Genomic DNA, 26434 nt, shown 5'->3' with positions numbered 1-26434 from the left:
TCTACTAGCAGGACAGAAACCTTGCAATGAGGTGACAAGCTACACAAGCTGGTGCTAACAAGAGGGCGTGAGTGCGGTGTAGGCGGTTTATGTGGACGCAGCTGGCCACTGGCGCCACACCAGACCGGTGAGGTGAGCATCGGCATGTGGGTTCACTACGCTTCTCTCCCAAAACAAGCTTGGGGTCCAGTGGGAATGTGTAATTTCCATATGGGGAACACTAAATTCATCACAAACACTTATTTTAGTGGAGGTGGGAGGAGAAAAATCCCTAAATGTAGGGAATTTCCCTAGATCTAGGGTATTTTTCTTCCTCCGCCCCCAACTAAAAAACTGAGCGATTGCGATTGATTTCATGTCCCCCACTTGAAACCCCACATTCCCACAGGTCCCCAAGCTTGTTTTTGGGGAGAGGGGAGACTATGGGGAAACACTTGAATTTTACTGAAGATAGATAAGGATGCAACATTGTGGCGGAATTTAAGAGGTAGAAGACTGTCAGTAAGAGGAGGGGAGTTGATGAGACGGAGAGTCTTAGACCCCACTTTGGTAAGAAAGGTTAAGTGTTCTTGTGTACCTCCAGGTGTCCTCAAATCTGGATGAGTTAGATGAAGCCAGCATCATGATCTCGTGTGGGGACGCCCAGGACTTTGTGCCTTTTGGGCGGGAGTACTTGGAGCACCACCCGGGGGAGGTTGGCCTGCCCCCTCCACGGCCCAGCCAGGTGCCCCCACACATCGACCTCCTCAGGCAGCTCGACACAGTGTCCATCAACAGCTCTAAGGTATGTCAGCATGTAAAGAAAGTATTAGTAGATGATGGACAAAGTCTGCAGAATCCTCACTTTACAGCAGACATCAGTACATATAACAAATCCTGAGTGGCAATGACAGTCGCTTAATCATATCAGTGTCTGGCCCAGCTCAGTATGCAAAGAACACCTCTACAGGAGAACAGGCAGTTGACAGTAGGACAGAAGAGGCTTTTAAGGAAGAATAAATGTCATAGTGAGCAAAATATAGAATCACACCCTTTTGAACCCAAAACCACAGGAAACTCCAGAGTTGGGTGTGCTCAGAAACAGTTTTCATTGTCAGTGATACAGTTATTGTCATTTGCTGGGATCCAGACACCAGTTGGGGTCACGTTATAAGGCTGTCTTTTCTGTCATGATTTTTTTTCTTTTCATATATAGTCATACCTCTGTTTACAAGTTTAATTCGTTCCGGAATTTTGCTTGCATACCAAAACACTCTTAAACCAAATCGAATTTCCTCACTGAAAGTAATGTAAATCCCATTAATGTGTTCCATATCTCAAAGAAATATTTATATAAAAATCATTTTACATGTTATTTTGTCCAGAATTAAAGTAATTTTTCTAACTAATTGCAATAAAAAATAATATAAAGCACAAATCATTGTGTTATGTTTGTTACGGAAATCCTGCTACTGCTAATTGCACTGGAGGTGTAGGCTTTGCACCGGGGTTTAGCAGCCGCAGAACTTCCCTATTCTCAAGGCACTGAAACTATGTTTGACCACCAACATGTAGATAACCTGACGTATCGTCCGAGATGGAGGGTGAACGGGAGTCAGTCATGTCCAGGAGGGCATGCAAGCCGCTGAGGCTCGCACCCTGTTCCTGTTGCGAGCATAGTATCTGCTGCTCCTGTTTTCTTATTTGTAGCACCATCCCTTTTAACCATCTTTCCCGGGGACAACGCTAAATCACAAACAACGCACTCAAAAGCACAAATGCAATCAGACACGACTACACAGATATTATATCTACGAGTTTACAACACGGACTGAGATTAGGGTTGCCAACCTGCCACACTTTCCTTAAAATGCCATTTGTTCCATATTGGTTTGTCTGAATGGTTCAGCAGATAAAATTCAACATTATACAACTGTAGTGAGCGCCTTTTTCAGTGAACCACAAAACCAGACCATAAAATTAAGCTTGTCAAGTGTCATCCTGAAATAATGTAAACTACATTGTGTTGTGACATTCCTCCCCCTTCCTCCTGCCTTCACCAGCAATGGCTGTCAGTCATGGCAGGCTAGAGAAATTTTAGGGTTGCCACCAGTTCCTTAAAATATGGATTCATTTTGTATTGGAGAATGGGATGTTGCTTTCCTTATTTTTTTTAGCTCAAGGTGTCACTCCTAATTGAGACTATTCCCGTTGTTCTCCTCTTTGAGCACTCTCATCTAGCAGCAAACAAAGGGAACCCACGCTCACGTCTTTGACTGGTACAAAGAAACACGCCAGTCCTCATCAAAAGACCGACTTGGTCGGCTAGGCTGATGTCAGCTGATAGAGTCGGTCTGTTGGCATCCTACCCTCCCATTCATGGGCCATCACACGGCAATGTCCTGTGGTCCCTCCTCGGAGGGACATACGCATTTGACCCCGACAGCTTCCATATAGCCCGTGTCCCCACCCTTGAGGTGGCCACAAATAAAAAAATAAAAAAAACTTCAATAATCAGGATGCTCGTATTCCAAGTCACCGCTCGTAAACCAAGGCATGTTTTGTGATTTTTCTTTGCTCGTAAATCAAAACATTTGTTAACTAAGGCACTCGTAAACCGAGGTTTGACTGTATCCATTACTGTTTATAATTTGTCTTAGTAACTGAGCTTATTTATGACTCCTTGCCCTGTGTCTGCAAGGAACTGGGAAGTGATTATAATGACTATGGTGTCATTAAACTTATTATTATTATTATTATTATTATTATTATTATTATTATTATTATTAGTGAGGTTGTGGATTTTGTATGCCTATATAAAGTGGGAATTGAATGTGAAAAAGTATGCAAAATAATTTTGAATGGTGAAGAAATGGAGGAGGTTAATGAGTTTAAGTACCGGTACCTTGGATTAGTTATGTGTAAGCATGGTGGTACAGAAGGAGAGACAAGAGAAAGGGCATTGCAAGGAAGAAGGTGGTAGAGTGTTTGGGACGTACTATCATGAAATGGCAAATGTGGCATGGGAGGGAAGAGGGATTTGAGAAATACAGTATATATACAACCCTCACATATGCAAGCCATGGCTTGGGGCTTGGTCAGAGGGTCAGAGGTTCAGAGGCATTGGAGTAGTTTAGAAGTGTTATTGTGTGAGTGGTGTGAAAAGGAGAAAATGAATGAAAAAGTGTGTATGTGGTTTTGGAAATGGTTTGGTGGAGAGGAAGGGTGAAGAGTAGTGACAAGAAGTGACAGACAAGTGAGTGGTTTGGCCGGTAAGTGAAGGAGATTAAGATGACCAGGAGGGTGTATGTGAGTGAGATAGAGGGAGGGAATGTTAGAGGATGACCTCCAGTGAAATGGAGGGATAGGGTGCAGGAGTACGTTAGGGAGAGGGGTGAAAGATCCTTGAGAAACTTTGAGCAGGCAAGGAGGGAGTGTCTGGATAGAGAGAGATGGAAACTCTTCTGCCGTGGCCATCCCCTGGTGGGAGCTCCTAGGAGCAGGCGTCAAAGATGAATGAATGAATGAATATTATTATTATTATTATTATTATTATTATTATCATTATTATTATTATTATTATTATCATTGAGATCCATGAAAGTACATTTACTTTTACTTCTATTTCAATTTACATTCTTATTACTAAATTTGGTTTGCTCATGGATAAACTAATTACAAAAACTACTTGTCAAATAGATGTCAGTGTAGCTAAAGATTCATACTTTAATATGTTGTATTAATATTTGTAACTTTCCTATGCTGTTAAGAATACATTGTCATTCTTTTGTCTAAAATTGACAAATATGTTTACTTTTACCCCAATGTACGGTACATCAAGGGAGGATAGAAGAATTATACAGACCCAAACAGAAACCCCTTGATGATTAAACATGGATATAAAGCAGAAAAAATAAAAGGTGGGGCGACAAAAACAGTGCATGATGAGTTGCCTGACAGCCATAACCTTTCTCCAGGAATGGTGGGACATCAGGCACAGCAAGGATGGGCTGACGGAAGAGGAGTTGTACGTGAGTGGCTCCAGAGTGGTGTGGTCCCGAGGTCAGGCTGGCCGAGTGGGGTCCCGGCAGGTTGTCAAGTGCATGACCTGCGACTCAGCTGTGATACACGCCATGTTTGCCACCTTCTACACCTACCCAGACCAACCGTCCCTGCTGGGAGAACCTGTCCCTCAAGGACCCACAGGTAGGCTTTGCTCTTTAATTATTTGACCAAACAAAGATAACAACAATAAAAAAAGCCTGCTGGACACTGCTCTGAACAAGAGGCCAAAAGAGAGGTCAATATCAGGTGAAGAGGTGTCTTGGTAGTCTCCTCTGTTATCTTTAAATATTAATAAGTGTGTGTAACAAATGACAAGCCACTTCTCAGTTGCTTTAACATCCAAAGTATTATTTTGAGAGTGGATGTGTGGGTCATTTTCATTATATTTCTTGGCACATCATTAATTCTGTCTATGCAAGGTAGTTATAAGAAAAATAGTATCAGTTGATTCTAATAGAAGTGTTGGTATGTTTGTTTGATAATATAATTTTTATGCCCACAATATCTGCCACTTGGGTGCTTGTCTTCCTTATATATCCATCACTAGTAACCCTGACGATGGCTACTCACAGCTTGTCATGTTCAAAAGTCAGGGATTCAAGCCGTTCTATATCTCTTCCGTGTTGGTTTCCTGCAGGCGACTCGCTGCCCAGCATCTGCATCGTGGAGAATGACTGCCTAACCATCGTCACAGAGGAGGGAGATGATTACTCTGTTGCCCTCCCATTCCCGGTGAGTTGGCCTGAGGGGCACGAGATGATCTTGTCCTTGAGGAAGTAGTTGGAAGTTGTTTGCAGTGAGATAGGACTTGCTTCTGTTGAGGTTCCTGAAATAGAACTTTAGTGTCTTCATGCAGTCAATAGGCCTATCCAATGGTCCAGCATTTGTGGTTATCCAGCATGAAGCTTATTCCCTGCAAACCAGATTAGCAGACTTTTACAGAACAGTATTGGTGTTTGGGGGGTACTAAACAGGCAGCTTATATGTCCATATTCTCAGACGCTTCCATCCCTCACATCAGCTGTTTCCAAAGGCTGAAAAGGAGATTAATCGCATTCTCATGAGTGTTTTTCCACGTTCATTGTACAGAGGAAGAGTCAGACTACTACCAGGGTCATGACACTACCCCAGGAAAGGCCCACAACTCCTGCGAAAGCCTTGTCAATCGTGCGAGCTTGGGCGCCGAAATGTTTGATAATATGACCGAGTGTTTTATGCTGGGTCACTTACTTCATTGTTTCGTGGGTGTTTGGAGGCTATTGACCAGGAAGCTATTAGGGTCCACACTCCTCCTCCTCTCTACCTGCTTTGTGTCGTATAATAATGATAATAATTTAAGTTGTGTTTTCTGCCAGGTGAGGAAAGTGTGGCCAATCAAGTACGGGATCCTGCTGGAGCGGCAAGTGACGGCCTCAGAGATTGCCGCCCAGAAAAATGAAGTGGAAAGCCTCCCGACCTTTTATAGTTTGCTCCACCCGCTGGACGAAATCAATCCACTGCTCTATAGAACAGGTAAGACTTGAGTGAATGATATAAGTAGTAAGAACTAAGAAGTACTATAATGTAAGGATAATTATAAGTCAGCAGCCACAGACCATACAGATTTATATGGGTAGTTTTACACACATCAAGACACCTCTCCTCTCCATCCGAAACTGACCTCTCTTCTGGCCACTCCATCTGTTTCCTTCTATATGAACAGCGATTACCGGGCTTCTTTTTTGTTTTATCTTCCTTTGTTGCCCTTGAGCTGTTGCCTCTTTTTTTGGTCTCATTTCCCACATCTTCCCTTCTCTTCCTTTTCAGTTTATTCTGCCATGTTTTTCCTTATTTTTCTCCTTACTCATTTTTGTATACCACATTTTTCCTTCTGCACATGGAGAAGTCTTGGCACACTGGCAGCCATGGAGTGGAGGTTTTTATTATGAGGGAAGGGAAAGGTTGAGACAGCCACTTCATGCTTTCTTAATTTACTTCATCTTTGGGCCTGTGTGGCTTTCATGTACAACACTAAATTTTTGTGCCAGTCAGCTGAAGGTGTGTGATTTCTCTGTTATATATGCTGGGGTTGATATCGGCTCTTGTACTTTGGATGTGTTTCCCATAGCTTTAATATTTTAGATCTTATAACCACTGCTAGTTAGATCAGTGGTCAGTATGTTTAGACACTGCCAACTCTCACATCACTTATTTTCAGCTCGTACTATGACCGTGTTTCCCATAGCTTTAATATTTAAGATCTTACAACCACTGCTAGTGAGGTCAATGGCTGGTATGTTTAGACACTGCCAACTCTCACATCACTTATTTCTAAAGGACAAAAAAGAGGTACAATGCATTCTCATAAGTGTCGCTTAAGAGTTCATGGTACAGAAGGCTTATCAAACTACCAAAAGGGTCATAAAACTATCCCTGGAAAGGCCCACAACTCCTCCAAAAGCCATGTCACTTGTTTGTGCCTGGGCGACAAAATGTTTAATAATACATTGTTTCATGCTACAGGCTACAGCGGGTCAGACCGTCCCACCTACATGAGTGATTTAGCGCAGCAGGCCGTCTTCATGTCCCAAGACCCGTCCATCTGCATCCTCTTCAACTCGGTCAACAACAGCCACACCATATGGAAGATACGCCGGGCCAAGACAGAGGTGATTATAATGCCACCCTTGTGCTTGTGTCGGTAGCTTTACAATTAATCTGTAATATACATGTCAGTTCCGAACTTCATTTTCTGACTTGAGACACTTCATCGTTGTCTTCTTCCTCTACTTACAAAATTAGGCTTTAGATGAATCTTGGACATTTGAAAATATGGAGTTTACTTCTTAGCAAATATTTGTATGATTAGTTTATTGCCCTGAAAGCCAACTGTTTGTTCACTCCGATCATGAAAGGCTGTGCGAGATGGTTTGGAGTAAGCAATGATATTCTTTTCTGCAACGTCAGGGTTTGGACAGCAGTGTATGCAGTTATTATTATTATTATTATTATTATTATTATTATTATTATTATTATTATTATTATTAGTGGTGGTGGTAGTAGTAGTAGTAGTAGTAGTATTGTGATCCATGAAAAGGCAGCAAGGAAAACAAAAAAAATTGCTATAGTCCCATACAGAGTCCCTTCAATTAGCAGACATGGATATAATAAGTAATAAAAGAGACAGTCACAGTAAGCAAAGGAGAAGAATACAAAAAGAACATGCAGTGTGGTGCCATTTCACAGCTGTTTACCCTCTTCTCATGAGTGTTTTTTCCCTCGTCGCAGGAAAACAACCTCGTCTTCCAGAGCGGAGTCCAGCCCAGCCTGAACAACACCCCCATCACAACCCTGCTCTCCAGTGCTGGCTCCTACGCACAGCTGCACTCCTGCTCTCACACTCACTCCCTGTCCCAGAGCCACACCAACATTACCTCACCCAGCGGCCAGGGACCCTCGCACACGCCCACCACGCCACGCACCAGGACATTGTTTCCCACGCCGATGATCGCACCAAAGCTACAGCAATCTCAGACGGCAAGGAGTCACATGGCAACACTCGGGTAGGTTTGTCTCTGCTCTTGGGGTTACTTAGCCGAGCAAATTAACCTTCTCGTAAAATAATGATGTCCCTCCCCAACCTATATTTTTGTGTGTGTGTGTGTGAGTGAAATATAATGTCAAAGATGATAAATGAGTTTCCCAATATTGCAGTCAAACGCATTCCCCATCATATAATCATTCTGACCCTCCCCAACCTGATATTTTGTGTGTGTATGTGTGAAATATAATGTCGAAGATGATAAATAAGTTTTCCAATCTTGCAGTCGAACCCAGTCCCCATCAGTGTTTGGTGGACAGCACCTTCGTCTAGCCATGAGTCCCTCCCCCTGTCGCTCCCCAGGCCACCGCACCCCACGCACCTCGCACCTGACGTCCTTCAACGAAACGCTCTCCGAACCAGAGCCTCTTGTGCCGGACATCTGCCTGGATCACCTCTGGACCGACCACTCCCTCGCCCGAGCCACCCGAGCCTTCCTGACGGAGGACCATGTGGAGCAGAAGTACCTGTGCCTCATGCTGTCACAGGCGGGAATTTTGCGCTGCATCAAGTACGACTTTTCGAATGATCAATCAAGCTTGGTTTTCGGCTCCATTTCCTCCATACCCGCCAAAGATGCTTACCCACTGAAAACCCTGAAGATGATGATAGTCGTGGACAGCAGTAACAGTTTGCTGCTTTACACGGGAACTGTCCAGGTCAGTCGCATCAACATCAGTGGGCTGCCCACATTTAATTCATCCTTGTTCAGGGATTTCTCCTCCCTCAATATATCGTCGCACCTTCAAAGTCCCGTCGCCACGCCTCTCCGAAGGTCTAGTCTGCTCACGTCCAGCCGCCCGCCATCGTCTGCTGATGCCAAGTTCGACGTTGGGCTGTCGCCGGTGGTGTCGGAGAAGATGCACGTAGAGTCCTTCAGCGAGGATCCCGGTCTGCCGCTCTCCTGTGCCATTGTCGCTCTCAGAGACTCAACTGACAGTCGCATAACTCTTGAACATGCCAATGGAAACCTCTACAGAATAACCCTCCCAGAAATGACATCATCGCCGCTTGTGAAGTATTCCCTCGCTGCCCTCAAGTTCATCTTACCACCAGACGCAGCACTCCAGTTGATCAACAAGTGGTATGCAACAAAGAACGCTCCGGGGTCAGATGATTTTTCCCCACAGGGTGAATGGACGCTGTTTTCCATGATGATGCTGTCCATGATCGGCTATGATACGGACAAGCTTGCCCTGACCTGCCCCGTGGAAAGTGCAGATTCTTGCAGTCCTTTAGTGGCATCAAAGAAATTTCGAGCTGCAGAAAGTGGTTCCGACAACGACTGGGAGTACATCCTGTCCTCCCCTCTACATGCTGCTGCCGGGAACAGCCTCAGTGAAATGCTGGGGCTGCAGAAGGTGGGCGTGGTGCAGAAGCAGCAGGAAGGGAACAAAGGGACCGTTAATGTTAATGCACCTCTCTTTGTGTACCTGCCAGCAATACACTTTGCCCTTCACCTTGTCTATGAAGATTTCAAGTTAAACTCCTTGCACTGGGAATTCTGTAACCTCCTTGTTCCCTGCCTGGACCAGCTGGCTGCAGACCTGAGAGCCTCACAGTACCTCCACCATTACTGGAGAGACTTCCCAACAGTCTGCCCTCTGCAGGGACCGCCTCCTCAAGTTCCGCTTGCAGAGGCACAGAAGCTTGTTATCCCGGGCTACGTCAGCAGACAGCCTCCGCAGGTGCTGGCTCACCTCTATGACATCATGGAGGGTGCAGAGCCCAAGCCTTTCCCCTGCATTCCACATGTCTGCACAACCACCAAAAATCTGGTGTTGTTATATTCAGTTGCAGCTGCGGATTGCCATTTGCAAGACATTGCAGTAGAGCGATTTTTGAACTGTATCAGTCCAAACACTCGGAAGTCATTTGCTCTGACTCATCTCCCAGTCAGCAGTCTCCAAAATAGTGATGTCAGACCCAACATTCATGAAAAAATTGTACTCTTAACAAATGAATTGGGTCTTACTGTCAGGGACATTCAGCTGTTGTCACCAGGAGTGTCGCTGGTGTTGATGAACGGTCAGCACATGTGTCGCATGTGGCCCCCGGAACACTGGCCGGCCTCAGCCTACCACCTCATACACAGACCAGACCTTGTGGCTCAGAGAGAAACCGCCGAGAAAAATGACAACGGCAATAACGAGAGGCTGAAGGATCCCTTCAACATCAAGGTGAGGTGTCACCGAGACCAGGATCTGGTGCAGGAGGTCAAGAAGGCGCCACAGCTGACCAAAGAGGATGAAGACGGCATGGAGACCCTGGACACAGACATGCTTGCCCTCCGCTGGGTGGAAGATCAGCGAGTGACGGAGGTTCGCCGCATGTTTTGTTCCTCAAAAGCCGTGACCATCAACATTGTGCAGCGGCCAGAAGTGTCCGATCATGACTTTCTGGAGGAGCAGGAGCGACATCTTTATGCTCTCTGTATTAGGACTATGGCGCTGCCTATTGGAAGAGGAATGTTTACACTCTGCACCTCTGCCCCAGTGATCACAGAAACCCTTCCAATACCCAAGCTCAACCTCTCAGGCAAAGCTCCCCCAAGAGGCACAACCATTGACCTTTCCAACATTGAGGTGCCCCCAAACATGGACATGTGGCCACATTTCCACAATGGTGTTGCTGCAGGACTCAAAATTGCACCCAACTGTGGGGAAATAGACTCCACCTGGATAGTGTACAACAAGCCAAAGGGATCCCTGGACAGCCCAACAGAACATGCAGGCTTCCTGATGGCTCTGGGCCTCACCGGACACTTGCGAAACCTGGTGACCGTCAACATGCATGACTACCTAGCGCGGGGCCAAGAAATGACGTGTGTGGGGCTCCTGCTGGGCTTGTCCGTGGCCAAGAGAGGAACAATGGACATCCAGACCACCAAGCTTCTCAGCGTGCATCTAGAGTGCCTCCTGCCGCCCACCTCAACAGAATTAGATGTTCCTCATACGGTTCAGGTTCGTTGGCATTCTTTTGCACGTCCATAGCTGGTATACTGAACCCCATCCATGTGTATCTGCATGGGAAGGTAAAGTGATGTATTCTTAACACTTCTCATGTGATTTTGCTTCCACAGGTTGCTGCCATCATAGGCGTTGGTCTGGTTTACCAAGACACGGCCCATCGTCACATGGCAGAGGTCTTGATGCAGGAAATTGGTCGCCCTCCCGGCCCCGAAATGGAAAACTCCAATGATCGGGAGTCTTACTCTTTGGCGGCTGGACTTGCCCTCGGCCTGGTGATGTTTGGAAGGGGTGGAGAGGCAGCAGGATTCTCTGACCTAAACATTGCCGGAGAGCTTTACCATTACATTGAAGGAGGACACAAAAAGCCCCTGTTTGGCATACACAGGGATAAATACAAGTGCCCAAGCTACCAGATCAAGGTTAGTTGTGTGTGTCTTGTCTAGAAATCCTCACTACACAAATACTAGACTGTACTTGTAAGTTGTGTCAGTTTAAGAGTAATGATTTAGACTCCAGTCATAAGTTTGCTCTTACACATAAACTGCATTTGTAAACTAACTTGAATCAATAGTTTTGTAAATGTTGAGTGTACTGATCCTGGTGCTGGCCGACATGAGTGGTATATGTAGTGTTGTGTTGAGCCGCCTCCCCTTGTCTGTGTTTTCCCCTTCCTATGACTTGAACACTTTCATGTCGAGAGAATCAAGACACCTCTCCTTCTGAAATCAACCTCTCTTCTGGCCTTTCATTCCGTTTTCTTTTGTTGGAGCAGCATCTAGTGGGCCTTTTTGTCCCTGTTTTTGTTTTTACCCTTGAGCTGCCTCCCTAGTAATCATCATCACAATCATTTCGTTTAACGTCCGTTTTCACTCTTCCGGAGCGGTTGGATGCTTTATGGCTCTCCTCCATTCTACTCTGTCTTCTGCCTGATGTTCATCCAATCCCATCAATGCCACGTCTTCCTGTTTACGCTTACTCCACGTTTTCCTAGGTCTACCAACTGGTCTTCCTTCTACCTCTAATCTCTCCACAAGTCCCAGCACTGTATCCTCCCCTGCTCTCTTTATTTGTTCAAACCATAGGAGTCTTTCCCTTCTGATCACTGTTTCCAGGTCCTTCACTCCACATCTGTTAGCTATATCTGCAATGGACACCCTGTCTTGCCACCTGATCCCTGCCTTATACCTCAGCATTCTGCGATCACTTGCTCTCATTACCTCCATCAATTTTCTAGTTAGAGCCCATGTTTCTGCTTCATACAACATCACTGATCTAATACACGCTTGGCACATAGCCACCTCCCTCCACTTTAACCACGCTGCCGCCACTCTCGCTCCCACTGTCCTCTCCACTCCCGCCTCACAGTCCAGAACATCTCCCAAATAACAGAAATGTTCTACTTCATCCAGCTTTCCTCCATTCACCTCTAGTTCATCCCTCTCAGTTTCTTGTCCTTGCTGTCTACTTACACAAGCTGGGCATGTAAAATTCTGCACTTTTACATTTCTGAGGCCTGAGCATCTAAGGTGGCACCACTGCCTGCAACATGTGCACAAGACAGAATTTACACCTACTCCCTTCCCACAGCATCCACATGGATATTTTCCTGATTTAATCTTTTCTCTTGCTTCTTTTCCAGTCACCATGTACTTTGTTTTGTACATATTAATTTCAAACCTCTCTCCTCCATTCCTTCCTTCCATTTATTAAACTTTTCTTTCACTTCTTCAGCTGTGTCTGCATTTACTACCAAGTAATCTGCATACAGCAGCTCCCGTGGTGCCTCTCCTCTTGCTTCCTTTGTTGTCTCCTCCATTACTGTTATAAACAGGAGCAGGCTAAGGGCAGATCCCTGGTGAACCCCCACTCCAATTTCGAACTCATCTGATGTTCCCACCACTGTTTTCATTCTCGATTTTGTACCTTCATATAGTCCCATCACCGATTCAACCAATCTTTCTGGTACTCTTTGCCTTCTCAATGCCCATCTTATAATTTCCCTTGGTACTCTGTCAAATGCCTTCTCTGGATCTACAAAAACATGATACAATTTCCTCCTCTTTTCTGTAAACCTTTCCTGAAGCCCTCTCATAGTATATATTGCTTCAGTTGTTGATCTTCCAGGGCAAAAGCCAAACTGACATTTATCAATTCTTATTATCCTTCTCAGCCTCTTCTCCAGGACTTTTTCATATACCTTCATGCCATGCTCCAGTAACCTTATCCCCCTATAGTTACCACATTTCAAAGCATCTCCTTTCCCTTTAAAAATGGGTATAGTGTAGCTTCCTTTCTAGTCTTCTGGTATCTCCCTTTTTTTAATACATCATTTAACACTCTTGTCAATTCCACCTCTCCTTCCTTTCCTGCTGCTTTTATTAAATCTACTGTTACCCTTGTAGGTCCTGCTGCTCTACCATTTTTAATTTCCTTTAGTGCTTCTTTTACTTCCTCTTCCGTAATTTTTTCTTGTGGGTCTTCTACTTATTCAGTTTCATTTATCGTATATTCATTTTCTCATTTAACAGTTCACTGAAATATTTACTCCATCTTTCCAATATCTTTTCTTTTTCCACCATGATGTTCCCTCCTTCATCTTTTACAAACTTTGCCCCAACTACATCTGCTCTCTCTCTCTCTCTTCATTTGTTTCGCAATTTTAAACATCTCATTTTTCTAATTTCTCCCTTCTCTCTCCCTCACCCACTCTTCTGTTGCTTACTTCTTTGCCTTCACTACCTCTTTTCTTGCCTTTTTCTTCTTTTCTTTAAACACCTCTCTATCTTCCTCCTCCTTTGTCTTCTGCCATTTCTTGTATGCCTTCTTACACCAAGCAATAAAAAAATAAAATAAATGACACCAGGGAGCTTTTGTCTCACCCACAGGAAGGGGACTGTGTCAACATAGACGTCACTGCCCCAGGAGCCACCTTAGCCCTGGGCATGATTTATTTCCGGAGCAACAACAAGGCCATTGCCGAGTGGATGATTGCACCCAACACTCCGTACCTGCTGGACCAGGTGAGGATTACTATGTTCTGGCTGACCATATTTATAGATTGGGTAGATATTTGAGAATGGACTGATGCCTCCTATACTTCATGCATGGTGCATTCCTACCTTGACTTAGGGCTCCAGCTGAGTGAGTTACTGTGTATTGTTAAGTTTTCAAGTGTTTTTATCAAGCTTTTCTATTGACTAAAAGGTGTTCAAGAGGAGAGTATCAAGACAGCTCTCCTCCATCCAAAATTGACCTCTCTTGGCCACCCATCCTCACACTCTTTTATAGGGCAGTGGTTTTGGGGCTTTTTTTTTATTTCTTTTATTTTTATTTTTTTTTTTGCTGCTTCCTTCTGTAAAAGAAAGAAAGTTTTGCTGTGCAACCACTTAACCCACTTTCCCATAGGTTCAGTACCCAAATTTTTGTTTTTTTTTAGTCTTTTTGAATTTAGGATTCTACAGATTATGCAACTTGGTGCAAACTAAAGAAAAGCTTTGAGAACTTGAAAATGGAGCAGAACTTCATTTTCATTCACTGGAGAGAAGAAAATGTAGGAAAATTGATGCAGAATAGAAATAAGAATTTGATAATATGAAAATGTGTGAAATGACCTATTAGATCAAACCCATTTGTTATTTGTTTCTGTTCTTTTGAGTCTTGCTTTAAAGTAGTTGTGTAGTTCATTGATTAGGATTGTCAGTTAACATTATGAACAGTGCACTGCATAAATGCTGCTGTTATCAATTGTCATCAATTCCTGTCATCTCAATGTTTCTCTCTACCTTGAAACGTATATTAGGGAAGAGTGTGTATAGGGGGCATGCATGTGGGTCTGGATGGCTGAGAGGCGACTTGGTATGGGTGTGACAGCGAAAGGAGTGGAGTGTGGAGTGGTGGAGTGGGTGAAGCATGGTGCGTTGAGATGGTTTGGACATGTGATAAGAATGGTGGAGAATGAATTTGTAAAGAGAGTATATGAGGGAAGGATTGAGGGAGGGGGTGTCACCTATAAAGTGGATCAATAGGGTGAGTGAGTACTGGAGCAAGAGAGTTGGAAGTAGCAGGATTGAGTGTGATGAGAGGGAGTGCCAGAACAGGGAGAGATGGAAACTTCCCCTGGAGGGAAGTTTCCGTGAGGGAGCAGGGCGTCGGAGATATAGATAGATAGATAGATAGACCCTTCAAACATCCTACAAAACCCTTCTGCTCTGCATCTCCAGGTGCGGCCAGACTTCCTCTTGCTGCGAACAGTGGCTCTCGGGCTCATCATGTGGGACGGGGTTGTGCCCAGCTCGGAGTGGATTGAGAGCCACGTTCCGCCCTCAGTCATGACTCACGTTCACCGCGGAGGGAACCATTCCACCCCAGGCATAGATTACGAGTCCATGCATCAGGTTGGTGGTATATCCTGCTTTTTTTTCTCTTCGTCTTTTCTCTTCTTTTTCTTCTTCTTTTCCTTTTCTTCCCCTCCTCCTTGTCCCCCTCCTTTTTCTTTTTCTTTTTCTTCTTTTCCTTTTCTTCCCCTCCTCCTCCTCCGCCTCCTTTTTCTTTTTCTCCTTTTTCTTCTCCTCCTCCTCCTCCCTCTTCATCATCTTCATCTTTTTCTACTTTTCTTCTTATTATTATTATCATCATTTTGCATCCTTATTTTCTCTATGTGGTTGGACAGGCCATGAGTCTCTGTACATGCTTTTTCTATATTCGCAATAATACATAGGCAGTGTAGCACAAGATACTCAGACTTGAAACTAAGAGTATATCGTGCATAAAATGAGAACTGGGACATGATTACAAGGAGTAGGACTGGTTCACAGATACGTAGGGTGTCCCAAGAAACCGAAGTGAATTGGACACACTCCAGCACATGTTGCCCTTGTTTCCTGTCGTGACAAACTCAAACAGGAAGATTTTCAGCTTCCTCTCTCATCTTTTACTGGTCGCGCATTTTATTTAGTTTTTGCTCAACATCAGAGAGTGAGGCTGTGCAGGGGTGCTTGCATTACTTAAAAAAAAGTCAGACGAAGCTCTCAAAAAACTGTATTCTGGTCTCTTTTCTGTTCCCAAGTCTAACGTAATAGCATGTAAAACACGATCTAAGGACGTTGTACGGCTAGTGGAGAAGTCCCCAACGTCGTCATTCCCGGGGAATCATCTTCCTTCGAGAAGCGAGGTTCTCCAGGTGTTTTTGTTCCACCATAAGATCCAGAAGGAGTTTCTTCTTGCTGCAGCATCTTCTAGCGCTGAGAAAGTCTTGGAAGTGTGGCAACGTGTGAACATTCCGACGTCAGATGTGTCGTGAGTGAAGAAGAAAATCCTCAAACTGTACTTGGAGTACGGCGCCTTGGCAAAATCCAAGTCATGGAAGACAGAGACGGAAGAAATGAAGAGATGCATCTTCAGAGACAGCCTCAAAGACATGTTCGACATCACGCATTCCAAGGCAATGGAAGCGAAGATCCCCAAGGAAGACAAGGTGTTCTTGGAGGCTCAGAGGGAGGACCGGCAGAGCTGCTCGATGGCTGGTGTGGACTAGAAGCTGAAGCGAGCGACTGAGGAAGAGCAATGTAAGAGACAAAGGATGGAGGAGATAAAGAAGGACGCGGCTGCTTCGTCATCTACTCTTGATCGTGACGTGGCTTGGGAATCTTTTACTTCATCCTCATCAGCCAACAAAGACACTGAGGACGACTTCAAAGCTCTGACACCAGCTAAATCTTCACGCTGTCGACCTCCTCAGGAGAACAAGCTCACCAAGGAGCTGACCCTTGCTTAGGAGCGCGACAATCTTTCCATCCGTGCTGCGACATCCTCCTACGTCGCTGCTGCAATGAGCCTCGGCCACGACATTGAACATATCATTGTGTCCCGTTTGTCGCTCCACCGGGCCAATCAAGAACCGCGAAGAGATTGTCATGTCTCTCTCCTTCAAGCCTGAAGTCCCTTTGGTCCTGCATTGGGATGGCAAGTTGTTACCTAGTCTAGCAGACAGAAGATCATTGGAGAAGGCAGTGTCCAGGGAGGATACGGAGGAACTTCTGGGTGTTCCTGTGTCTGCAGACGGGACAGGACAAGCTGTTGCGGAAACCGTCTTGAAGCTGGTGCGGGAAAGCATCTTGGAGGGCAACATCATTGGAATGGCATTCAACACGACAGCGGCCAACACGGGGATGGTTCAAGGAGCCTTCTGCTCAGTGCGGTCGATGCAGCTCTTCAAAAGTCTCCTAGGAGGCCAGCAACCGACCTTCCTTGAGCTGTGCCCTGAAACATGGAACACGGATTCGTGTTTCAAGTGCACAAAAAACCGGGCTGGTGTCCTGAAGGTCACGAACGACCTCGCAGAATGAGAAATAGCCCTCATTCAACACTTCTTTGGCCACCAGACGAAGGACAAATGACAAACCCAGTTCTTCTTGAAGCTTGCCCGCCTCCACATGAAAGCTGTCCCGAAAAAAACAAAGGTGGAACTCAAGAAGAAGGTGTTGGAGTAGGAAGAAGAGAAGGAGCTCTTTGTTTTCTGCGGGAAATCAGAACCCCATGCATCGGTTACATTATTGATAAAAATTCAGTTGTCTTGTGATGTAATTGTTGATAATATTGATGGAAATTTGGGTCGAATCTTAGAGGAGCTATCAAAATGTTCATTTTGCGCGACCATTAAATATTGCCCAATTTTCATGAAAATTTGGTGGAATCTGTTTCATTTGACAAGGAATCAGAGCAGCATGTGCTAGACTTGATATCATTAATTTGATGTACTACCTATACAAGCCTGGGACACCCTAAACAGACAGCCTGACATTTCCCTAATTTCCTCCATATTAAAACATTTCCCTTTCCTTTTCAGGCTTTTTACAATATCTTGGCAGGCTCTTGCATGGTCATTGGGCTGAAGTTTGCGGGATCTGCCAACAGCGAAGCCTTCCAGATTCTGTGGAAGTACACGCGCATGTTCACAAACTTTACTAAGAGGTGGGTAGTCCCGGGTGTGTGTGTGTGTGTGTGTGTGTGTGTGTGTGTATTTACCTAGTTGTATTTACCTAGTTGTGAAATACAGGAAAAGAACCGTACTAGGCTCGTGCTGTCCCATCTCCATAATGCTTATTATCCAATTTGGCTTTAAATTTATGAATTGTTTTTGCACACACAGTCTATTTGTCAAGTCCGTTCCATGTTGTTATGCTTCTGTATGGAAAACTGTATTTCTTGATGTCTCTCTTACAGTCGCTTTTTTTCAATTTCTTACCATTGCCTCTTGTTACACTTTTGTCACGTACCACTAGATCTTCCCTGTCCAATTTCTCCAGTCCCTCTTGTATCCTGTACAATGCTATTAGGTCCCCTCTCTCTCTTCTGCTCTCCAGTGTTGTTAGTCCCAATTTCTCCAGTCTTTCTTCATAAGTATGTTCTCTCAGAGTTTCCGGTAATTTAGTCGCTGCTCTCTGTATTCTTTCCAACTTTGTAATTTCTTTCTTCAATCTAGGTGACCACACTAATGCTGCATATTCCAGTCTTGGACGTATCATCGATGTTATTAGTTTCTTCACCATTTCTTCATCTAAATATGTAAATGCTGCTTTTATGTTTCTAAGAAGATTGTATGTTTCCCCAGTTATCCGGTCTATATGTTTTCCAAAGGATAACTTGTCTGTTATGATCACTCCCAGATCTTTTTCTTCAGTTTTTTTCATGATTCTTTCATTACTCAGAGAGTAGTTCCCCGATATTCGTCTACTGCTCTTATCAAACTCCATCACGCTACACTTCTCTATATTGAATGTCATTTCCCACTTGCGTGACCATTCGCTTATTCTATCGAGATTTATGCTCAGGGCTACACAGTCATTTTCATTAGCCACCCTTCTCATTATTTTTGCATCATCAGCAAACATATTCATATAGCTTGTCACCCCTTCTGTCATGTCATTAATATAAATTACAAACATAATCAGAGCCAGCACCGATCCTTGGGGGACTCCACTCGTCACTTCCATCCAGCTTGATTTATTATTCCTGTGTGTGTGTGTGTGTGTGTGTGTGTGTGTGTGTGTGTGTGTGTGTGTGTGTGTGTGTTCTTGGTTGTCTGCTCACTTGGGGTTGTAAATTCTTCTCCTTCTTTTCATTTAACGTCCTTACTTTCCTTATGGGGCTTGATGGGCTATGGTCGGTATTGCCAGACACTTCTACCCCTCACATCAACTATTTCCAAAGGCCAACAAGGAGGTCAATCTGGTTCTAATGAATGTTTCCTTAGGTTCATGGTACAGAAGAAGGGTCAAACCACCATAGAGCTACCCCTGGAAATGCCCAAAACTCCTATGAAAACCTTGTTGTTGTTGTTGCTTTTGTTTTTGCCCTTGAGACTGTATTTCAATCCACCATGCTTGAAGAACAATGACAGTGGCTTCTGTTTCCACTTGTAGGAGTGTGGCTGAGCTCGCCGGGAAATCCACCATCGAGACATGCCTGAACGTGATCCTGCTGAGTCTGTCAATGGTGATGGCTGGCACGGGTGACCTGGACGTCCTGCGCATCATCCGGTACCTGCGCTCCCGGGTGGGGCCCTCCAACTCCACTGTGGGGTAAGGTCCTGCACGCCCACCGCTCAGCCTCGGATCAGTGTAGTCAGCGTGAATCAGGAGTAAACAGCAGCAGCAGCCTCTATCACTCCAATGCAGGATATATAAGCCTCACACAAGAGTTTCCATTCATTTTTTTCCTGTGCCTTTGATTTCCAGTTTCAGCACAAACATTCCATATGTGTGTGTGTGTGTGTGTGTGTGTGTGTGTAAGGAACAGCAGCCTCTTTCAAAGTCTCCATTCATTTCTTTCCTGTGCCTCTAATTTCCAATTTCCACATCAGCATTAGAGAAGCTGCAATATATAACACAGTGGAAAATCTCAAAATTCAAGCCATTTAGTGCTAGGAAGTTAATGTACTGCTGTCTTTTCTATTTATTTTGCAGCATGTAAAAATTTCACATGTTGTTATGAAGCTGACTGCCCCTAAAGCGCCCCTTCCTTGCAGGTACGGCTCCCACCTCACCATCCACATGGCCCTCGGGTTCCTGTTCCTTGGGGGTGGCCGCTTCTCGCTGGCCACATCAAACATGGCCATCGCAGCACTCATCATTGCCTGTTTCCCCAAGTTTCCGACACATTCCAATGATAATCGTTACCATCTACAAGTGAGTATTATTTCCTTTGGACCAAGTTCTTAACCCGATGACACTATTCCATTGATATTCATATATGACACTTTCCATTCTTTCTCCTTTCCTGTTAGATTTTTTCTCTCCTTCCTCTCATCCCCATGAACCACTTCCTCACTTTCATATCCATTACTCTCCAAAAAAAACTTTTATTTTTTTATTTTACCTCATCTTCTTTTTGTAGGCACTGCGGCACCTGTATGTCTTGGCTGCAGAACCCAGACTTTTAATGCCTGTGGATGTGGACACTGGGAGGCTCTGCCAAGTAAACATCACAGTCAGGTGTGTGCAAAGGGAAGGTCAGCTCACTCACAGTCATTGGCAGTCTTCTGGTTATGCTTTTCATATCTCATAGCAGTTTAATCCCTTGACAGCAGATTTCCTACAAGACCTCACCAAGCTACAGGAATGGAACAAAAAGTGGCTGCTACAATTCAATGAAGAAAAATGTAAAGTCATGCAGCTTGGGAGGGGATATCCAGCATACCAATACCACATGGGAAATACTCCATTATCCACCACAGAGGCAGAGAAAGACCTCGGATTATATGTTACCAGCCTACCAATGAAAGCCAAATTCGTGTCAATTGCAGCTGATGGGATAATCCCCCTGAAACGCTAGACACAAATTCATTTTCACATATCACATTTTCACTCCGTCAGTCAGTAGACACAGGTTTATTTTTTGTATCATCATGTTTTGCCGGACTCGAGCACTCGTTGGTTGGTGCCAGACAGACAAATGGATGCTTACCGTTATAGGGAACTGCTTGGCTGACCTGCTGCCTGGGTCTTACTTTAATCAGCCTTCAGTATATTAGTTTAGTTATTGCATATGTCATAAAATGTATTCTTGGAGGTAGCTTAGCTAGTGATAATAAACCTTGAAAAAGCAATCAGTGTGTGTAAAGTGCCATGTTTTTGCTATGCAGGAAGTGGGAGTAGAGTTTGCCTGAGAGATTGACCAAAGACACAGAAATTTTATATTGAAGGATTGCCTGCTGACAGCCTCTGAGCTTATATAAGGTAACAGGTGTAGAGAAATAGTGGAGAAAAATTACCAGGAAATGCAATGTGTAAAGGCCCGTCCACACGATCGAGCAGTGCCCTCGAGCACAGGCGAGTGGTCTGCCCGTTGACAGGCTTACCACTTGTGCCCACTGAAAAACTCGCTTGTGCCTGCTAGCTAGTAGTAGTTTTTCAGCGGGCACAAGCGAGTTTTTCAGCGGGCACAAGCGGTAAGTCCGTCAACGGGCAGACCGCTCCCCTGTGCTTGAGGGCACTCCTCGATCATGTGGATGGGCCTTAAAATATCATGTTGCTATGGCAGTGTGGAAGTAGAAGGGAGAGATTGTCCACAGAAACAGAAATTATTTTGAAGGATTAACCCGTCCGCTGCGATTGGTATGGATTTGGCTTTCACTGGTAGCCTAGTAACATACACTCCCAGGTCTTAAAGGAGCTGCTTCGTACAGGCCTACCGGCCTCTTGCAGACTCCTACATTCTTATGTTCTTATGTCTTTTTCTGCCTCTGTGGTGGATAGTGGAGTGTTTCCCATGTGGTATTGGTGTGCTGGATATCCTCTCCCAAGGTGCAGGGCTTTACATTTTCTTCACTGAATTGTAGCAGCCACTTTTTGCTCCATTCCTGTAGCTTGGTGATATCTTCATGTAGGAAATCCACAGTCAAGGGGTCAACTGCTGACAGCCTCCATGTTAGTCTTCATTACTTTGAGACTTGGAGACAATAGCAAAGAATAATAACTGGAAATACACACTCAACAGAGGCAACAGGTAACTCAACACTGATACGTACTGTCTTGAAGAAAGTATTGAAAGTAATCTTGGCCCTCTTGTATTTTTCTTAGGTTCACTGACACCGAGCAGTATAGAAACCAGTCCTATGAAGCCCTGGCTCCACTCATGCTTCCCGAGCTGTCCAAACTGTCAGAGATCATCATTGAGGGGGACGCTAGCGACCACCGATACTGGCCAGTCAGGTTAGTCTGGGAGTGTTCCTTAGATGCAGTGCATGGGCCAGAGCCTCATGTGTTTAGTCTGCTGTAAAACCTTGTATATATGGTCTACTCTGATAAAGTCTAGCCTGCCTGCCACCTACACTGATTTCACTGCTATGGATGTCCTGTCATTGGTAGCCATAACTCCTATAAAAGATGGGTTCACTTTAACCTGAAGAGAGTGTCAAATGTAATAATAATAATAATTTTAGCTTCTTAAATACATAACTGTGCCTGCATATATATCAATGGTAAATTAAATACAAACTTTGCAGCACCTGGCAAATTAAACATAATGATCATAATGGCAGTATATGTAAGGACAGGAAAAATAACAGCATACAAATTACTCTTTAATCACTAATTTGTAGGTTTTCCAATGGCAACAAGTCCTGGAGCATCCTTGAGGCACTGCTGCGGTGTGGCGATGGGCTGGCCGTCAAGCTGAAGGATGGCCGCTATCCTTATGGTGCTGCACCCTCAGGCCTGCAGGTCAAGCTGGCCCACCTGCTCACACAGGACAACTCTGCTCGCTGGACTATCAAGGTAGGTCATAGGTCTTGGGCTCCACCACCTTGCCCACCTAAAACTATTGGCACCCTACTGTAAAGTGGTCCAGAAGCCTCGCCCCCTCCCTCACCTCACTTCAAAGTAACAGTCACATACTCTCAGACACTTCCAGCTCACACAACTCGTATTGCATGCATCCAGCCAATCAGCCCCTTGGCTATGAGAGAGGGTGCAAGGCTTCTGAGTTGGTTTAGTGTAGGGTGACTGTATGGGTTTAGACTTTTTTGAATGTACATTTTTCAGTAAGTGTTTTGTTCTGAAGGTTAGAGTTCCCTGCATAGAAACATGAAATAGTGAAGGGAAAGGCAGTGAAAGATGATCAATTCCCTCAAGGCTATAAATATTGCTGTGAACTGCTTCTCAGAACTGATTACACTGCATTAATTAACCCCTTGACTGTGGATTTCCTACAAGAAGACATCACCAAGCTTCAGGAATGGAACAGAAAGTGGTTTCTACAATTCAATGAAGAAAAATGTAAAGTCCTGCACCTTGGGAGGGGATATCCAGCATACCAATACCACATGGGAAACACTCCACTATCCACCACAGAGGCAGAGAAAGACCTGGAACTATATGTTACCAGACTACCTAGTGAAGACAAAATCCGTGCCAATCGCAGCGGATGGGTTAATCACCATATTATGGTAGCTCTCTGGTTTCCTGCCGTTTCTACCCTTTCCGGTGGTTTGACTCGCCCACATGACATACCTAAGAAACTAAGTCTTTGTACCTATTTCTTATAATTACCAAAATCACTGTGTACACATATCAGTTGCAACAGTATGGCTATTTATTTATTTATCTATTTATTTTCTATTTTTTCAGAGCTCTGTGTTGGAGGAAGTGAGTGGGTGCTCGGCGGGGCTTGTCCACAGCATGGTTGGCGGGTCAACGCCTCCCAACCTGTCTGTCAGTGGAGCCGCTCCTTCCAGCGTGTCCGCCCCAGAGCCGGGCAAGGCAGAGGACGGGGACGCAGCATTCACCCAGGCACTCATCACCATCATTTATGAGTACCTGTGTGTAGGGAAGCCTCAGGCCATCACCAACTGGCTGGCAGCTCTGCAGGCAAGTATAGGACTGGATTTTCATGTATTAAATATTCAACCTTGGTGTGAGTATGAATCCTTGCTTATATATGAACCTGTTGTTGAGTCCACAGTGTAAGGTCATATGTCAAGATAATTAAAGCAAGGAGCACAAAAAAGCTTGGTGATTGATCTTGCAGAATTCTTAAAATATTTGTATAGCACCCACTTTTTAAGAAGATAATCAGGTGTTTTATGTTATCAAGACATCATGAGTCAATTGTTGGTGTGATAATTTAATCTGATAAATTTTTCAGGGGATCCGAAGAATATCCACCTTGAGCCAGCGGACCGGCCTCCTGCTGTGGCACGTCAAGCTGATAGTCCGTGCCGCTCACTTCATGCACAACCTCAACCACCACCAGGACAGAGTGTGTTCCTCCACACCCAAGGAACACACTAGGAGAGGAAAGACAAGACCCCTGGTGTCTGCTGAACAAGCTTTATCCCTCAGCAAGCAGTTGGAACTGCTCATTGACACTTGGCTGATAGGTATATATTTTATTCTGTGCATCATATTTTTTTGTCATCAGCAAAGGCAAGTGTTTTCCTCTTGGTCATTTGAGTCTTCTTGTCTCTTTTTTATTATTGTTATTAGAAATGCCTTTTGTTTTTGCAATTATCATACTCTTTATGCATCACTACTAGCTAATCAATGCATTGCAGAGTCATCAGAAGAGGTGGTACGATATCTGAAGGGAGACACTGAAAGAACGTACTCTGCCAAGTGTGCTTTTACGCTGGTAATGCTTCACCTGCCTGCCTATACTGACCTGCCATCCACAGAAGGTAAGGTTGTATTAACATGCTGTTCATCCAAATCTATTGTGCCTCCAAACACCTCTGTCTGTGTCTTGGCCTGGGAGACCCTGAGTCCACAGGCTCGGCCTCTGCCAGCCTCTTTCCTCTGAATGCGGGAGTGAGACACGGCAGCATCCTTGCCCTGTCACTTTTCAACACTTGTATGTTGTGTGTAATGCAGAGTTGTGAGCCAAAGTCATTACGAAGTATCTGTCAGTAAAGCCAAGGTCACTGATCCTGTGTTTGCTGATGATGCAGTAGTTCTCACAACTTGCGACATTGCTGCTCAAAGAGGCGAAGCCACTGGCACTTGGGGCCTCATAGGCCAAGTTAATGGTGCTGGAGTTTGAAGGATTACTAGAGAAAGCATTCTGGTCTGTTCATGTGTGGGACGAGGACATCAATATCTTGGAAAATTCACATACCTTAATAAGTAGTGCAGACAATGGCAGGTCACAGCAAGAACTCTAATGGGGGATGGGCACGTCCCACAGTGTTATGACTCACTCAGCACGTGTATGTGATATTGTTGATACCTGTGCAGAAGAGCAAAGAGCCAGATCTTGAAGTTATTTATGCTCCCTGTTATATTGTATGGCTCTGAGACTAAATAGTGACTTGAAGAAGGAAATTGACACCTTGGGTTTTTTGCATCTTTGCTGAATCATGGGCTATCACTGTGTGTGTCAAACTGGTGATTACTCTGTGTAACTGAATCAAGGCCTTTCCCTCGCGAGGACCATACACTTCACCTCCAGCTGTATGGGTATGTTGCACGCTACCCAGAGGGTGACCCCATGCATTGGGTTGTATCTGTAAGAGACAATCCTGTGGAGGAGGTCAAGGGCAAGACCACGAAGCTGGTGGTTTGAATAAGTCAGTGGATCCTGCCAGCAGTTACATGGAATGGAAAAGTGGCCTGCATGGAGATTTGTTGAGGGAAGGGCCATCAAGGAGCAGCAATGTTGAGTGAGTGAAGGAATGTGTCCTCTGACATGTGCCTCTCATAATAAACATTCAGTTTCACTTTACTAATAGCAGCACTTTTTTCAGGTCACTCAAACCCTCTTCCTCTGATGGCTGCACTACGGAAGGCCAAGGTTCAGCCTGCAGCCATTTCATCACTAGTGAAGATACTCTTTAGCTCATAGTGCAGATTGAGTGCAGTGATGTGAGTTGTGGATATGAAAACAATGGTACTGAAACCCTTGTGAAGAGTGTATTGGCTGTACTGTTGAGTTACAAATATCAGGCAACCTCTGCAGTAGCAATACAACACCAGCATTGTTCTGTTATTGCTGGGTGTGATCCAAAGTTTCCCAGCTGTGCAGTGTGGAGTAGTTCAATGAAGTTGCCTGTTCAGTAATCTTTGGACACAAATCATGCAAGCCAAATGCCCAACAGTTTCTCTAAAATAGTAATCACATTTGCATTTGTGTGTAAATGTTAAAGGGTTCAATAAGAAGTGTGACTAAAATAAACGAAGACCTAACTAAAATAGATTTGCATATTGAGTTTCATAAAAATTCAGATAGGATACATCTCTACACTAACTTTAGGATATTCAGCAATACTAAAAATACTGACTGGACAACTTCACACGACTGATCATTGCATTGCAGAACCAGAGAATGTTTGACTCTTCTAATTCTAAATGGAAATCTGCCATTGTACCAGAGTCTGCTAGTCCTGGGGCTCTGTAGCGCAGCCTCCTGCTATCAGAAGACTAGGAGTGGCTGTATAACTATGCTGTTTCAAAGCAACATATGTATACTAGTTGGAGGGACTGGCAGGTACAATAATAAGCTTCTATTTTGTATACATTTTGTAATAACTGACATTGCTAATAATATGTTACGTTAAAACATTGTGTAAAGTTTGTTCTCTTCCTCCTCCTCCTGTTTCTTGCCTTTCTGTTTCCCTCTCCTCCTCCTCCTCCTCCTCTTCCTCTGTTTAGTTAGCTAGTATAGTTTCTCCTGTCTTTGTCTTGCTCATGCACTTCATCTCTGCATTTCGCATTAAAACAGACTAATATCTTTAGAACTGTTGAAATATAATACACACTATTTGTAAGGAAATGTATTTATTAGTATATCCTAGAATCAGTAAAGGAAAGATGGGTTGAGGGTGGGTAAAGAACACATAATCTCT

General features: G+C 44.5%; 1 protein-coding gene across 4 annotated transcripts in view; it reads left to right on the top strand.

Moving 5' to 3' along the window:
* Window positions 1-26153, top strand: part of LOC127005116 (anaphase-promoting complex subunit 1-like) — a 34546-nt gene extending 8393 nt beyond the window's left edge. For all 4 annotated transcript variants that reach the window (XM_050873716.1, XM_050873687.1, XM_050873699.1 and 1 more), the window contains exons 2-21: window positions 584-784; window positions 3957-4185; window positions 4682-4776; window positions 5400-5556; window positions 6547-6692; window positions 7312-7586; window positions 7851-10587; window positions 10707-11015; window positions 13482-13616; window positions 14817-14990; window positions 17441-17565; window positions 19017-19175; window positions 19622-19781; window positions 19990-20087; window positions 21675-21806; window positions 22196-22370; window positions 23223-23462; window positions 23740-23974; window positions 24149-24271; window positions 25337-26153. In XM_050873716.1, coding sequence (XP_050729673.1) covers window positions 623-784; window positions 3957-4185; window positions 4682-4776; window positions 5400-5556; window positions 6547-6692; window positions 7312-7586; window positions 7851-10587; window positions 10707-11015; window positions 13482-13616; window positions 14817-14990; window positions 17441-17565; window positions 19017-19175; window positions 19622-19781; window positions 19990-20087; window positions 21675-21806; window positions 22196-22370; window positions 23223-23462; window positions 23740-23974; window positions 24149-24271; window positions 25337-25434 — 5964 coding nt within the window. In that variant the 5' untranslated portion in view covers window positions 584-622 and the 3' untranslated portion in view covers window positions 25435-26153. The remainder of the gene's footprint in view (window positions 1-583; window positions 785-3956; window positions 4186-4681; window positions 4777-5399; window positions 5557-6546; window positions 6693-7311; window positions 7587-7850; window positions 10588-10706; window positions 11016-13481; window positions 13617-14816; window positions 14991-17440; window positions 17566-19016; window positions 19176-19621; window positions 19782-19989; window positions 20088-21674; window positions 21807-22195; window positions 22371-23222; window positions 23463-23739; window positions 23975-24148; window positions 24272-25336) is intronic.
* Window positions 26154-26434: the final 281 nt, after the last annotated feature.

The sequence above is a fragment of the Eriocheir sinensis genome, chromosome 3, assembly GCF_024679095.1.
Source record: "Eriocheir sinensis breed Jianghai 21 chromosome 3, ASM2467909v1, whole genome shotgun sequence".
Lineage (NCBI taxonomy): Eukaryota > Metazoa > Arthropoda > Malacostraca > Decapoda > Varunidae > Eriocheir > Eriocheir sinensis.
The sequence above is the reverse complement of the archived record's forward strand: the minus strand, read 5'-3'. Positions and strand labels throughout refer to the sequence as shown.